A 16,767-nucleotide genomic window follows, 5' to 3' on the forward strand; every position below is an offset into this window, starting at 1 on the left:
GATTGATGTACAGCTAGTATATTTGTGAAAGTTAAGGTTGGAATTCCTTTGACGCAGTCATGCGCTGCATAACGACTTTACGGCCATTGATGCACCACATGTACAACAATGGTCCCATAGGATTATAATCAACAATTCCTATTGTCTAGCGATGTCATGGCCGTCGCTGTGTAACGTATTACCACGTTACTGGTTTGTGTTTTTACTATACAATAAGTCCTTGACTTATAAACACACTGGGACCTTCTGTATCGTCTATAATAATAATTATAATACAGTGGACCCCCGGTTAACGATATTTTTTCACTCCAGAAGTATGTTCAGGTGCCAGTACTGACCGAATTTGTTCCCATAAGGAATATTGTGAAGTAGATTAGTCCATTTCAGACCCCCAAACATACACGTACACACACACTTACATAAATACACTTACATAATTGGTCGCATTCGGAGGTAATCGTTATGCGGGGGTCCACTGTATACACAATACAGAAGATTGTCAACTTGTTTTTAAGTTGAGGACTTACTGTACAAATACAGATGTTATTTCACTCATGAAATTGTAATGACATGATTGCAAACAAACCATACCACGGGTGGGGTCACAGTGGTGGCCTGTGCTAACCTTCCTATGGTGTGTAAATATACCTACTTGGATGAATCTTATTGTAGTCAGCTGGCCCAGTGGCTAACACATCAGTCTGGAGTTTTATGACTCTCTGATTGCAGGTTCTAACCCCACCCATGGTATGGTTTGTTTACAGATATTATTTCTTTGCATAATATACAATGTGTAATTGACATGTTATAAAGTATTACTAAATACAAAGACAGCCATTAACATACCTGAGCACTTCTTGCAGACTAGGCCTAAGGCTTACACACGTGATATAGCTGTATATTTCAAATTTTTATTGTACTACATTTTGTCACACTATACATTACAAAAAAAAAAATCCCTCAGTGGCACTGGAAAGCAAAAAATAAAGGACTTTAATCCAATTTATGAAATATGTCAACTTAGGGATATATCAAGAGATTTAAACATAAAAATAAATAGAATTGGGGACCAACGTACGTTATTCCGACTAGCAACACTTCGTGCTTTCTACAGTCTCCTTTCCTTAATGCATTGGTATTTTGAAATTATTGCGTACGTGTGTACAGAGTTCGTGTTTTTTGGTACAGTAGGACACGCCCGTATTCTCGGAGGATACGTTCCAAGGACCTGCCGTGGATACTGAAACCCTGGATAGTAGCAAACACTATATATAAGTGCTGTACATACCTATTATAAAGTATAATATATAAATTATGCACAATAAATGGAGAATTATCACTTTTTCACTGATGGGAGGAACTTCACAACTTCTCTTAGACTTTGAACAACTGTCACCATCACTACTTTAGCACTTTAGGGCCATTATTATGCAAAATTAAGAGGTATTGTTGGGCCACAGTAAACCATGGTAACTGAAACCATGAATACCAAATCATTGGATACGGGGGTTCTACTTTCATGGTTTTAGTTAACGGCCTGTTTACTAACACCTCATTGCTAACGACAGGTGTGTGGGTGCGCGCCATGCTCAAGGGAGACCAGAGACGCCATGACCAGCTTAATGGACTGGGGGCTCCTCACAGATGGCATCTTCATACTCTTTGCCATCTCAAACTTCTGTACGTCCATTGGCTTCAACGCTCCGTATATATTCATAGTCGTAAGTACCATAGTCCTTTAAATAATTGATTGGTATTTTGTATAGCATAGTGTTGAATATATTCATAGTTTTAATCCCTTGAAGATCAGTGCCATAGTTCTGTGGTGAACACTGGGTCAGTGCCATAGTTCTGTGGTGAACACTGGGTCAGTACCATAGTTCTATGGTGAACACTGGGTCAGTGCCATAGTTCTATGGTGAACACTGGGTCAGTACCATAGTTCTATGGTGAACACTGGGTCAGTGCCATAGTTCTGTGGTGAACACTGGGTCAGTGCCATAGTTCTGTGGTGAACACTGGGTCAGTGCCATAGTTCTATGGTGAACACTGGGTCAGTACCATAGTTCTATGGTGAACACTGGGTCAGTACCATAGTTCTATGGTGAACACTGGGTCAGTACCATAGTTCTATGGTGAACACTGGGTCAGTACCATAGTTCTATGGTGAACACTGGGTCAGTACCATAGTTCTATGGTGAACACTGGGTCAGTACCATAGTTCTATGGTTTGAACAACTTATAACATTCTATGGAACTTAACTCTGCATTGCCAAAAAAGTCACCCATCAAATTTTCTTGTTTGTAAATATTTGTAAATGAAACAAGGTATATCCCTCTTAGGACTGTAAATATTTGTAAATGAAACAAGGTATATCCCTCTTAGGACTGTAAATATTTGTAAATGAAACAAGGTATATCCCTCTTAGGACCGTAAATATTTGTAAATGAAACAAGGTATATCCCTCTTAGGACTGTAAATATTTGTAAATGAAACAAGGTATATCCCTCTTAGGACCATAAATATTTGTAAATGAAACAAGGTATATCCCTCTTAGAACTGTAAATATTTGTAAATGAAACAAGGTATATCTCTCCACAGGACCATAAATATTTGTAAATGAAACAAGGTATATCCCTCTTAGGACCGTAAATATTTGTAAATGAAACAAGGTATATCCCTCTTAGGACCGTAAATATTTGTAAATGAAACAAGGTATATCCCTCTTAGGACCGTAAATATTTGTAAATGAAACAAGGTATATCCCTCTTAGGACCGTAAATATTTGTAAATGAAACAAGGTATATCTCTCCACAGGACCATAAATATTTGTAAATGAAACAAGGTATATCCCTCTTAGGACTGTAAATATTTGTAAATGAAACAAGGTATATCCCTCTTAGGACTGTAAATATTTGTAAATGAAACAAGGTATATCCCTCTTAGGACCGTAAATATTTGTAAATGAAACAAGGTATATCCCTCTTAGGACCGTAAATATTTGTAAATGAAACAAGGTATATCTCTCCACAGGACCATAAATATTTGTAAATGAAACAAGGTATATCCCTCTTAGGACCGTAAATATTTGTAAATGAAACAAGGTATATCCCTCTTAGGACCGTAAATATTTGTAAATGAAACAAGGTATATCTCTCCACAGGACCATAAATATTTGTAAATGAAACAAGGTACGTATATCTCTCCACAGGACCGTGCCCGGCACTTAGGGATCCCTGACAGCCAATCATCTTTCTTGCTGGCCGTGGTGGGTATATCCAACACAGTGAGTCGAATCTTCCTGGGGTATATATCAGACCAGGCATGGGTGAATCGACTCTACCTGTACAATGCATCTCTCACTCTGTGTGGCATCGGTTAGTACCCCAGACTGGGCACCATGGGCATACCTTGTTAATATGGTGCCTGATTTAACATCGTTTGCTTTATAACTACAGTGGACCCCCGGTTAACGAACTTTTTTCATTCCAGTAGTATGTTCAGGTGCCAGTACTGACCGAATTTTTTCCCATAAGGAATATTGTGAAGTAGATTAGTCCATTTCAGACCCCCAAACATACACGTACAAACGCACTTACATAAATACACTTACATAATTGGTCGCATTTGGAGGTGATCGTTAAGCGGGGGTCCACTGTATAACTATATAATGTGGTTATGCAAGTTATCATAAGCTGTTATCACTATCATTATTATCATTAAAATCATTCTAGGAAACATTGTCTTGCAACAGGAACCTGCATCAGTATATGGTTCAACAGCTACGCGTTGCAAATATTATATGCAGTGGTGTTCGGCTCTATGTCTGGGGCCTACGTGGGACTGACCTCCGTGGTGCTGGTCGACCTGCTGGGCATGGAACGACTGACGAATGCCTTTGGTCTTCTGCTTATGTTCCAGGGCATTGCTTCGGTCATTGGTCCCCCCATGTGTGGTGAGTGTTGCTGGATAATTGGCTGGATATCCTGGTTATTCTCCTGCTGGATAATTGGCTGGATACCCTGGTTATTCTCCTGCTGGATAATTGGCTGGATACCCTGGTTATTCTCCTGCTGGATAATTGGCTGGATATCCTGGTTATTCTCCTGCTTTATAATTGGCTGGATATCCTGGTTATTCTCCTGCTGGATAATTTGCTGGATATCCTGGTTATTCTCCTGCTGGATGATAAGCTGGATATTCTGGTTATTCTGCTGCTGGACAATTTTGTAGATATCTGCAGCGACTGATGACCTCAATGACTGACGATCTCAATGACTGATGACCTCAACGACTGACGATCTCAACGACTGACTACCTAAATGACTGACGACCTCAATGACTGACGACCTCAATGACTGACGACCTCAATGACTGACGACCTCAATGACTGATGACCTCAGTGACTGATGACTCTTTATGTTGGACATATTTAGGCTGTGAAGAGGCCTATGTGTTGCACATGTGTCTGAGCCTAAATGATCAATTTTAAAATTTTTGTACAGATTAATTTTTTCAATAATCATTTATGTATCTTCATGAATGAATTTTTTAGACTTTGAACATACCCATGTGTCGTATATGTGTCTTTTGGGTCAAATTATTCAGCCTAATAGGCCTATACTGCCTTTAGAAAACTTTTTTTAAATATTTTATAGAATGATAGATCAATTTTTCTTCACTAACTTTAAAGCTTTTTATTTTAGGCCTAAAACTAACTTCTCTATAATTTTTTGTCATTTTTTAGACCTAAAACTATCATATAAATCTTTTTGTCATTTTAGGCCTATAACTAGCTTTATTATATACAATTTAGCCCTATAGCTTTATTATATACAATTTAGGCCTATAACTATATTATATACAATTTAGGCCTATAACTAGCTTTAGTATATACAATTTAGGCCTATAACTAGCTTTAGTATAAACCTTTTATTATTTTAGGCCTATAACTAGCTTTAGTATAAACCTTTTATTATTTTAGGCCTATAACTAGCTTTATCCTAGGTAGTAGGTTGGTAGACACCAACCACCCAGGGAGGTACTACCATCCTGCCAAGTGAGTGTACAACGAAAGCCTGTAATTGTTTTACATGATGGTAGGATTGCTGGTGTCTTTTGTCTGTCTCATGAACATGCAAGATTTCAGGTACATCTTGCTACTTCTACTTACACTTAGGTCACACTACACATACATGTACAAGCATATGTATACACACCCCTCTGGATTTTCTTCTATTTTCTTTCTAGTTCTTGTTCTTGTTTATTTCCTCTTATCTCCATGGGGAAGTGGAACAGAATTCTTCCTCCGTAAGCCATGCATGTTGTAAGAGGCGACTAAAATGCCGGGAGCAAGGGGCTAGTAACCCCATCTCCTGTATAAATTGCTAAATTTAAAAAAGAGAAACTTTTGTTTTTCTTTTTGGGCCACCCTGCCTTGGTGGGATACGGCCGGTTTGTTGAAAAAAGAAGAACTATTTTTATTATAATTTTAGGAATATAACTAACTTTATTTTAAACATTTTAGGTTTGTAATGCATAATGAAGATATTAAACTTAGGCCTAGAAGTAATTATAATTGGCATTACAGGTGCGTTGTTCGACGTGACAGACTCGTACCACTACAGCTTCCTATTGGCCGGCAGTATGATCGCTGTGTCTGGCGTAATGCTTTTCTTCATCCCGTGTATTTGGCGGGTACAAGCCAGAAAGCTGGCCAAACAGGCCTCCCTCAGTGCCTAGGTGATTATCCGGGGCGGTCAAGGCTATTGAAGGTTATCCAGAAAGGACAATGTGTCGGAGGTTATCCTGAAGGGACAGTGTATTAGAGGTTATCCAGAAGTGACATTGTATCGGAGGTTATCCGGAAGTGACACTGTATTGGAAATTATCTGGAAGTGATGAATGATGTAGTGGATGTTCTGATATCCTGGGGGATATAATCTAATAATCCAATATAGAATATCCTGGGTGACATAATCTGGTTATCCAATGTAATATGTCCCTGAACATTGTAAACAATACATCAACTCGAATATAACAGATTCAGATATTTTATACACCGGATAATTTTTAAACTAAAATAATATTTAAAAAAGAATATTACAGCCTATATTGATGGAATTGTAATAAAAACCTTGGTTTTGATCCTAGGGAAGGGAGTGGTTCTTGGGTTGATCAGATTGAGAGAGGGACGCGTGTGGTATGTGTTAGAATGTGTACAGTTATGTTTGTGGAGTGGTACTTGTTTTGTATGTGTTTTAAGACCTGTGTTTGGTACTGTGGGTGTTACATACCTCTGTGAGGTACCTACCTACTGTGTAGGTACTGATCAATATTATATTGTGTAGGTACTGATCAATATTGTATTGTGTACCATTAAGTGACTGGTATAGGTACTGATCAATATTGTACTGTATATTCTTAACAGTGAGTGACTGGTGTATGTACTGTTCAGTATTGAACTGTGTACTGTTAACAGTGAGTGACTGGCATACGTCCTAGTTCAGCAGTGAACATTTTTATTTTCCAATTATTTGTTCATTAAGCAAATCGTACCCGACACGCGTTCACTAATCTACCAGGAACAAGAATATGCAAGACTGCGACGGTGTTGCTCCAGGCTTGCAACACCCACATATTCCATCATTATGCATATCTCTGACAGCCTGCTACCCTCCAAGCACAGCTTGAGCCCTGGTCAACCAGGCTGTTGCTACTAGCAACCCACCGGTACTAATATCACAGTTAAGTACATTGCTGCATTTTAGTTCATGTACAAGGTAGTACAGTGAGTCCTTGACTCACAAACAAGTTGAGATTGTTTTGTATTGTGTATAATATTATTTTATACAATAGAGGAAGTCCACAATGTGTTTGTAGCTGAGGACTTACTGTATTATGACTGTAACCTGAGGATTTCCTGTACTCTGTATATGCTGGTTAATATGTGTGGAAATATTGCATATTTGGGGCGAAATATGTTACCCAGAGTGTACAATATTTTCGTATAGTGACTTAAGGCTTTTTCAATGCCATTTTGGTATTCTAGTTTATAGTAAATGCTTTTTAATGGACCAGTAATAGTATCTTTTCTGTTTACAATTATTGGTTTATTAGCCACTGAGATATACAGTGGTACCTCGGGATACGAACTTAATTTGTTCCAGAACGCTCTTCGAGTGGTGATACCGAATGAATTTATTCCCAAAAGGAATAATGTAAATTCGATTAATCCATTTCAGACCCCCAAAAATACACTTACAGAAGCACTTACATAAATATACTTACATAATTGTTTGAGTTTTGAACCCTTCATATTCCGAGGTACCACTGTATTGTGTTTGATAAGTACAGGGGCTTCTTGACTTACTATGGGGTTACGTTCTGATGAATCCATTGTAAGTCGAAAATATCATACGTAGAAAATATCGTAAGTCAAAAATGAATACGATATGCTAAATCAATAAGTCCCTAAATAACTACTATCACTGAATAAGTCAATAAACAAATTACTGTAACTAAGTTAATACAGTATTGAAAAGTCAATAAATGAATACAAGTTAGGGACTTACTGCCTTCATGCTGGGTAATTATCTTGAGTTTCATCTCCAAAGTAATTGTTGCTGCACCATTGTAAAGTTGAAATATTGTAAGTTGAACCATCGTAAAGGTGAAATATTGTAAGTTGAACCATCGTAAAGGTGAAATATTGTAAGTTGAACCATCGTAAAGTTGAAATATTGTAAGTTGAACCATCGTAAAGTTGAAATATTGTAAGTTGAACCATCGTAAAGTTGAAATATTGTAAGTTGAACCACCGTAAAGTTGAAATATTGTAAGTAGAACCATCGTAAAGCTGAATTATTGTAAGTAGAACCATCATAAAGCTGAAATATTGTAAGTAGAACCATCGTAAAGCTGAAATATTGTAAGTCGAACCATCGTAAAGTCAAGGTAGCTCATGTTGTACCCCACGAACCCCCACATTTAAAACTTGTACAGTACTTAAGTCACGTCTTGATACGCTAAAGTATACTATAAGAATCTTGTTAATAAACCACGTATGTTAGTATAGCCTTAAGTATAAACTAAGTACGAGCATCTCAATTACAGTTTTCTCGTAGCCATACAATGTCGGCTCCTCTTATATCTTCACTCTTAATATTTAACTAGCACATAGTATTTTTATATTTCTTGTTCCTAGGCATTAAGTCAGTTCAAGGTTCAAGCGAATGTTAGGTTTCGTAATGTTCGATATACAGTGGACCCCCGGTTAACGATATTTTTTCACTCCAGAAGTATGTTCAAGTGCCAGTACTGACCGAATTTGTTCCCATAAGGAATATTGTGAAGTAGATTAGTCCATTTCAGACCCCCAAACATACACGTACAAACGCACTTACATAAATACACTTACATAATTGGTCGCATTCGGAGGTGATCGTTATGCGGGGGTCCACTGTATTTGTTTCAGTCTTGTTTACTGTATGCTTTTAGTAAGATGGAGATTTTGATGTGTGATTGAACTAGCCTTTTTTTTTTCCGTATAGTTAGTGTGCGTGCCGTATAGACTATACGATTATAGGATTTTGAGGGTTCATATATCTGTTGGTTGTCTGAGACTCGCTTTGGGTCGTTATAATTGGGCTCTACGAGCTCTGCGCTTACTTGGCATTTCGAGGTCGATAAATGAGATACTTGTGTGGCATTTGGGTATCTTTGTTCTGGAAAGGTTTGGCCAGCCAGTAGCTTCTTCAGTCCAATGCAGAAAAAGGTGGAAGACAAGGAGGAGTTTAAGGTGGTCAGTCCCTCAGGCTAGAGTCAGTGCATTCAGTCTGTTTTGATTGATGGACTGAACACTCCAGTCAGTGGGATTGATCGCCTCAAACTCCTCCACATCTTCCACCTTCATTGGACTGAAGAAGCCACTGGCTGGCCAGACATTATCAGAATAAAGATATTTATATTTTTCACAAGTGTCTTGTTCATCAACCTGTTGGTTTTCGAAACCATGTATTCACATTTTGAGGTCAGTTCCTTCCAGTCGTGTGTTCCTTACCCGGCAACTCTACCTCAGCTACGCCTGGTCAGTAACTCTGACACGCCTTGCTTGACAAACGCTGCGTTTTAAAACAATCTACCGTATTTGCCGGCATATAACGCGCTTTTCTTCCCACAAAAAATCATGGGAAATCATCCTGCGTCTTATGTACTCAAGGTCAGGGTCAAGGTCAGGGTCAAGGTCAGGCTTTGTGCTAGGCTCTAGCAGTTGTTTACTGATGTTAAATTGTGAATTTTAAAGAGGTGGAGAGGTAAGCTAGTGGAAGGCTTTGGTCAGATGACCAAAAGCTCCAGCTCTGGGTCATCATATAACTAAAACCCATGTCAGGAAACATTTGTCCTGTTTCCTGACAAACCTTATATTCTAAAATTGTTACAACCAGTGACGGTCCTACATTTTTGTGGCCCTGAAGTTTGAACTGTTATGGGGGCCCTGAAGCTTGAACTGTTATGGGGGGCCCTGAAGCTTGAACTATTACAGGGTCCCTGAAGCTTGAACTATTACAGGGTCCCTGAAGCTTGAACTGTTATAGGGTCCCTGAAGCTTGAACTATTACAGGGTCCCTGAAGCTTGAACTGTTACAGGGTCCCTGAAGCTTGAACTATTACAGGGTCCCTGAAGCTTGAACTGTTACAGGGTCCCTGAAGCTTGAACTGTTACAGGGTCCCTGAAGCTTGAACTATTACAGGGTCCCTGAAGCTTGAACTGTTATAGGGTCCCTGAAGCTTGAACTATTACAGGGTCCCTGAAGCTTGAACTGTTACAGGGTCCCTGAAGCTTGAACTATTACAGGGTCCCTGAAGCTTGAACTGTTACAGGGTCCCTGAAGCTTGAACTGTTACAGGGTCCCTGAAGCTTGAACTATTACAGGGTCCCTGAAGCTTGAACTGTTACAGGGTCCCTGAAGCTGAGCTTTATTACTTTCATGGTAGATCTGCCTCTGGTTACAACTGCTGAGAAACACAGTATAACATGTCTTGCATAATTGTGCGTCTATATGTCTTGTATTCTCATGCGTCTTATGTGCCGGGAAAATACGATAATTGAAATTCAGTGGTTAATTTAAGCACGGTTAACTTGCATCATTACCGTCAGTCATATCTAGATTGACTAGATGATGTGACAAACCTGTGTGGGCCATTGAACGCAGGAGTTGTGGGGGGACTTGACCCTCCATCTGCTAATCTTAAGGAACGATCTATCTAGCTGCGCTGTGCAGCCCTTTTGGGTTTAGCGCTTATGATTATAATTTAGCTACTCTAGCCTAACCACATTGGCAATGTGCAGCATTGATACTTCAAACCAGGACTCCTTAAAGCTTAAAGCAAAATATTTAAAGCAACAATTTTAATTCCTGTATTTTGACTACTTTATAGGGACCTAGCTTTAATAAATCAGCTCATTGAGACTTAAAATACACAATTTTGAAAATTTATGTAATGCTGATGCATTCATAAAACAAAGTCGTCTTTTTTTTTAAGTATGTAAATATAATATGGTAGTCCCCCTGTATCCGTGGGTGATACCTTCCAAGAACTACCATGGATGTCAGAAACTCTGGATAGTAGTGAACACTACACAGTAGTGTCCTGGTATCCATGGGTGACACCTTCCAAGAACTACCATGGATGTCAGAAACTCTGGATAGTAGTGAACACTACACAGTAGTGTCCTGGTATCTGTGGGTGATACCTTCCAAGAACTACCATGGATGTCAGAAACTCTGGATAGTAGTGAACACTATACAGTAGTGTCCTGGTAACCATGGATGATACCTTCCAAGAACTACCATGGATGACAGAAACCCTAGATAGTAGTGAACACTACACAGTAGTGTCCTGGTATCCATGGGTGATACCTTCCAAGAACCACCATGGATGTCAGAAACCCTAGATAGTAGTGAACACTACACAGTAGTGTCCTGGTATCCATGGGTGATACCTTCCAAGAACTACCATGGATGACAGAAACCCTAGATAGTAGTGAACACTACACAGTAGTGTCCTGGTATCCATGGGTGATACCTTCCAAGAACTACCATGGATGACAGAAACCCTAGATAGTAGTGAACACTACACAGTAGTGTCCTGGTATCCATGGGTGATACCTTCCAAGAACTACCATGGATGACAGAAACCCTAGATAGTAGTGAACACTACACAGTAGTGTCCTGGTATCCATGGGTGATACCTTCCAAGAACCACCATGGATGTCAGAAACCCTAGATAGTAGTGAACACTACACAGTAGTGTCCTGGTATCCATGGGTGATACCTTCCAAGGACTACCATAGATGTCAGAAACCGTGGATAGTAGTGAACACTATATATATACAAGTAATTTGGGTTTACATATATAGCTATGATAAAGTATAATTGATAAATCACACACAATAAGTGGAGAATTATCACTTTTTCAGTGATGGGAAGAACTTGACAACTTCTCTTAGACTTTGAACAACTGTCACCATCACTACTTATGTGCTTTGTACCCATTATTATTAAGCAAAATTAAGGCTTATTTTCAGGCCATGGTAAACCACGGATAACTGAAGCCATGGATACGGGGGTCCTACTATATGTGCAGGTGTATGCATGTTAAACTTAGAGGCGACAGGTGACACATACAATAATAAAAATCCGTCATGGATGAGTTGACGGACATCGACAGCAACGACGCTCAATTTTCGTGCCTTTACACACACCATGAATCCAGTATAGTGTTGAAAAAAATTTGTTGCTTTTCGAGGTAACGAACAAGGAACCGAACATTTCGAATGCGTCCAAGTTCATGTGAGTTTTTCAGTTTAGTATCAATATTTAAAGCAGTTCGAACTTATTTTAACATGTCAAGAAATATTCCGTACGCAGCGAATTTCGTTAAGATTCTGTAGATGTTCTGTTCGTAAATAAAGTAGGTCTTTTGTGATATGTAATAATTTCAAAACCTTTTTGAAAAAATTTCAGCTGGTCAGCACATTTTTATTATATATAACAAGCTTTCAAAATAAAATTTAAATAACTGTCTTGTTTTAGTACAGTTTCCTCTTATATTCTGTAACTTGTACAAGACATGTATAATACTAAGTCATGGAAGAGATGTACAATACTACAGAGGTAGTACAAGGCATGTACAATACATAAGTAGTACAAGATATGTACAGCACTACATAAGAAGTGTTGTACAAGTAGTACAAGACATGTACAACACTACATAAGTACAAGACATGTACAACACAAGTCATACAATGTACAACACTACATAACTAGTACAAAACATTTATAATGCTACAGAGGTAGTACAAGGCATGTACAGCAGTACATAATATATTTCTACCAGTACATATACAAGGTATACAGAGCACAGCTGATATGAATGACATACTACTATGTAGAAAGCTGCTTGTTATGCAGAGCATTTCCTGCAAATTAGGTCAATTTTGTCCCAGGATGCAACCCACACCAGTCCACTAACACCCAGGATGCAACCCACACCAGTCCACTAACACCCAGGATGCCACCCACACCAGTCCACTAACACCCAGGATGCAACCCACACCAGTCCACTAACACCCAGGATGCAACCCACACCAGTCCACTAACACCCAGGATGCAACCCACACCAGTCCACTAACACCCAGGATGCCACCCACACCAGTCCACTAACACCCAGGCACCTATTTTACTGATGGGTAAATATGGATGTGTTTCCTTACACACTCAATGTTTCCATCCTTGCTGGGGATTGAACCCAGACCCTCAGTGTGTGAAGCGAGAGCTTTGTCTACCAAGCCACGGGCTACTGTGTACAAGACATGTATAACACAAGTCATACATGTACAACACTACATAACTAGTACATGTACAACAGTAGTGCCCTCAACATGCTCAATGTACAACAAACAAATGCATAATCAATGCTGGAGACAGCAGAGGTAAGTACACCAGGGGCTGTACAAGGTCAGTCAGTACCATTATTACAACACCAAACAAAAATGTGCAAAATGCTAGAATCCTGCCTCATTTTAGGGCCTAAAATGACAAGAAAGGATCGCAGAAGGGAATGACACCCTCACAGCACTCACAGAGACACACAAACATGAGATATGTTCTGGACAGCCATTTTTTTTTCAATGAACTGAGCATATCCCACCAAGGCAGGGTGACCTAAAAAGAAAAACCAAAGCTTTTTTTTTTTTTTAAATTTAGTAATTTATACAGGAGGAGGAGTTACTAGCCCCTTGCTCCCGGCATTTTCATCACCTCTTACGACACGCATGGCTTATGGAGGAAGAATTCTTTTCCATTTCCCATGGAGGTAAGAGGAAATAAAGAAGAACAAGAACTATTAAGAAAATAAAAGAAAACCCAGATAGGTGTATAAATATATGTGTGTACATGCATGTGTAGTGTGACCTAAGTGTAAGTGGAAGACATACCTGGTATCCTGTGTGTTTATGTAACAAAAAAGACACCAGCAATCCTACCATCATGTAAAACAATTACAAGTTTCTGTTTAACGCTCATTTGGCAGAATGGTAGTGCCTCCCTGGGTGGTTGTTGTCTACCAACCTACTACCACAGGATGGTAGTACCTCCCTGGGTGGTTGTTGTCTACCAACCTACTACCACAGGATGGTAGTACCTCCCTGGGTGGTTGTTGTCTACCAACCTACTACCACAGGACGGTAGTACCTCCCTGGGTGGTTGTTGTATACCAACCTACTACCACAGGATGGTAGTACCTCCCTGGGTGGTTGCTGTCTACCAACCTACTACCACAGGATGGTAGTACCTCCCTGGGTGGTTGTTGTCTACCAACCTACTACCACAGGATGGTAGTACCTCCCTGGGTGGTTGCTGTCTACCAACCTACTACCACAGGATGGTAGTACCTCCCTGGGTGGTTGTTGTCTACCAACCTACTACCACAGGACGGTAGTACGTCCCTGGGTGGTTGCTGTCTACCAACCTACTACCACAGGATGGTAGTACCTCCGTGGGTGGTTGTCTACCAACCTACTACCACAGGATGGTAGTACCTCCCTGGGTGGTTGTTGTCTACCAACCTACTACCACAGGATGGTACTACCTCCCTGGGTGGTTGTTGTCTACCAACCTACTACCACAGGATGATAGTAACTCCCTGGGTGGTTGTTGTCTACCAACCTACTACCACAGGACGGTAGTACCTCCCTGGGTGGTTGTTGTCTACCAACCTACTACCACAGGATGGTAGTACCTCCCTGGGTGGTTGCTGTCTACCAACCTACTACCACAGGATGGTAGTACCTCCCTGGGTGGTTGTTGTCTACCAACCTACTACCACAGAATGGTAGTACCTCCCTGGGTGGTTGCTGTCTACCAACCTACTACCACAGGATGGTAGTACCTCCCTGGGTGGTTACTGTCTACCAACCTACTACCACAGGATGGTAGTACCTCCCTGGGTGGTTGTTGTCTACCAACCTACTACCACAGGAGGGTAGTACCTCCCTGGGTGGTTGCTGTCTACCAACCTACTACCACAGGATGGTAGTACCTCCCTGGGTGGTTGTCTACCAACCTACTACCACAGGATGGTAGTACCTCCCTGGGTGGTTGTTGTCTACCAACCTACTACCACAGGATGGTAGTACCTCCCTGGGTGGTTGTTGTCTACCAACCTACTACCACAGGATGGTAGTACCTCCCTGGGTGGTTGTTGTCTACCAACCTACTACCACAGGATGGTAGTACCTCCCTGGGTGGTTGTTGTCTACCAACCTACTACCACAGGACGGTAGTACCTCCCTGGGAGGTTGTTGTCTACCAACCTACTACCACAGGATGGTAGTACCTCCCTTTGTGGTTGTCTAACAACCTACTACCACAGGATGGTAGTACCTCCCTGGGTGGTTGTTGTCTACCAACCTACTACCACAGGACGGTAGTACCTCCCTGGGAGGTTGTTGTTTACCAACCTACTACCACAGGATGGTAGTACCTCCCTGGGTGGTTGTCTAACAACCTACTACCACAGGATGGTAGTACCTCCCTGGGTGGTTGTTGTCTACCAACCTACTACCACAGGACGGTAGTACCTCCCTGGGTGGTTGTCTACCAACCTACTACCACAGGATGGTAGTACCTCCCTGGGTGGTTGTTGTCTACCAACCTACTACCACAGGATGGTAGTACCTCCCTGGGTGGTTGTTGTCTACCAACCTACTACCACAGGACGGTAGTACCTCCCTGGGAGGTTGTCTACCAACCTACTACCACAGGATGGTAGTACCTCCCTGAGTGGTTGTCTACCAACCTACTACCACAGGATGGTAGTACCTCCCTGGGTAGTTGTTGTATACCAACCTACTACCACAGGATGGTAGTACCTCCCTGGGTGGTTGTTGTCTACCAACCTACTACCACAGGACGGTAGTACCTCCCTGGGAGGTTGTTGTCTACCAACCTACTACCACAGGATGGTAGTACCTCCCTGGGTGGTTGTCTACCAACCTACTACCACAGGATGGTAGTACCTCCCTGGGTGGTTGTTGTCTACCAACCTACTACCACAGGATGGTAGTACCTCCCTGGGTGGTTGTTGTCTACCAACCTACTACCACAGGATGGTAGTACCTCCCTGGGTGGTTGTTGTCTACCAACCTACTCCCACAGGATGGTAGTACCTCCCTGGGTGGTTGTTGTCTACCAACCTACTACCACAGGATGGTAGTACCTCCCTGGGTGGTTGTTGTCTACCTACCTACTACCACAGGACGGTAGTACCTCCCTGGGTGGTTGTTGTCTACCAACCTACTACCACAGGATGGTAGTACCTCCCTGGGTGGTTGTTGTCTACCAACCTACCACCACAGGATGGTAGTACCTCCCTGGGTGGTTGCAAAAACTACAAGTGTAGTTATAATACATATAACAGGTCACAGGGAAGCCTAGGCCTATCTGAACAGTAAATCCTGCTTCAAATATTCAAGCATTCATAGCTTAAAATAACAAAGGATTGCAGAAAGGAATGTCACCTTCACAGCACTCACAGAGACACCAGGAATGTTTTCCACTGTGAAAAAACTGCATGTATACTTATTATAGATATCACAGGTCACAGTAGGCTTATGCAAACAGTAAATCCTTGTAATATCACAGGTCACAGTAGGCTTATGCAAACAGTAAATCCTTGTAATATCACAGGTCACAGTAGGCTTATGCAAACAGTAAATCCTTGTAATATCACAGGTCATAGTAGGCTTATGCAAACAGTAAATCCTTGTAATATCACAGGTCACAGTAGGCTTATGCAAACAGTAAATCCTTGTAATGTCACAGGTCACAGTAGGCTTATGCAAACAGTAAATCCTTGTAATATCACAGGTCACAGTAGGCTTATGCAAACAGTAAATCCTTGTAATATCACAGGTCACAGTAGGCCTATGCAAACAGTAAATCCTTGTAATATCACAGGTCACGGTAGGCCTATGCAAACAGTAAATCCTTGTAATATCACAGGTCACAGTAGGCCTATGCAAACAGTAAATCCTTGTAATATCACAGGTCACGGTAGGCTTATGCAAACAGTAAATCCTTGTAATATCACAGGTCACGGTAGGCTTATGCAAACAGTAAATCCTTGTAATATCACAGGTCACGGTAGGCCTATGCAAACAGTAAATCCTTGTAATATCACAGGTCACAGTAGGCCTATGC

General features: G+C 40.9%; 1 protein-coding gene across 4 annotated transcripts in view; it reads left to right on the plus strand.

Annotated features, from left to right (window-relative positions):
• The window catches only part of Mct1 (Monocarboxylate transporter 1), an 80,516-nt gene extending 68,430 nt beyond the window's left edge, over window positions 1–12,086 (plus strand). For all 4 annotated transcript variants that reach the window (XM_070105162.1, XM_070105161.1, XM_070105163.1 and 1 more), the window contains 4 exons: window positions 1,569–1,721; window positions 3,213–3,378; window positions 3,756–3,956; window positions 5,592–12,086. In XM_070105162.1, the coding sequence (XP_069961263.1) occupies window positions 1,569–1,721; window positions 3,213–3,378; window positions 3,756–3,956; window positions 5,592–5,743 (672 nt within the window). In that variant the 3' untranslated portion in view covers window positions 5,744–12,086. The remainder of the gene's footprint in view (window positions 1–1,568; window positions 1,722–3,212; window positions 3,379–3,755; window positions 3,957–5,591) is intronic.
• Window positions 12,087–16,767: the final 4,681 nt, after the last annotated feature.

Source organism: Cherax quadricarinatus, chromosome 97 (assembly GCF_038502225.1).
Source record: "Cherax quadricarinatus isolate ZL_2023a chromosome 97, ASM3850222v1, whole genome shotgun sequence".
NCBI classification, from domain to species: domain Eukaryota; kingdom Metazoa; phylum Arthropoda; class Malacostraca; order Decapoda; family Parastacidae; genus Cherax; species Cherax quadricarinatus.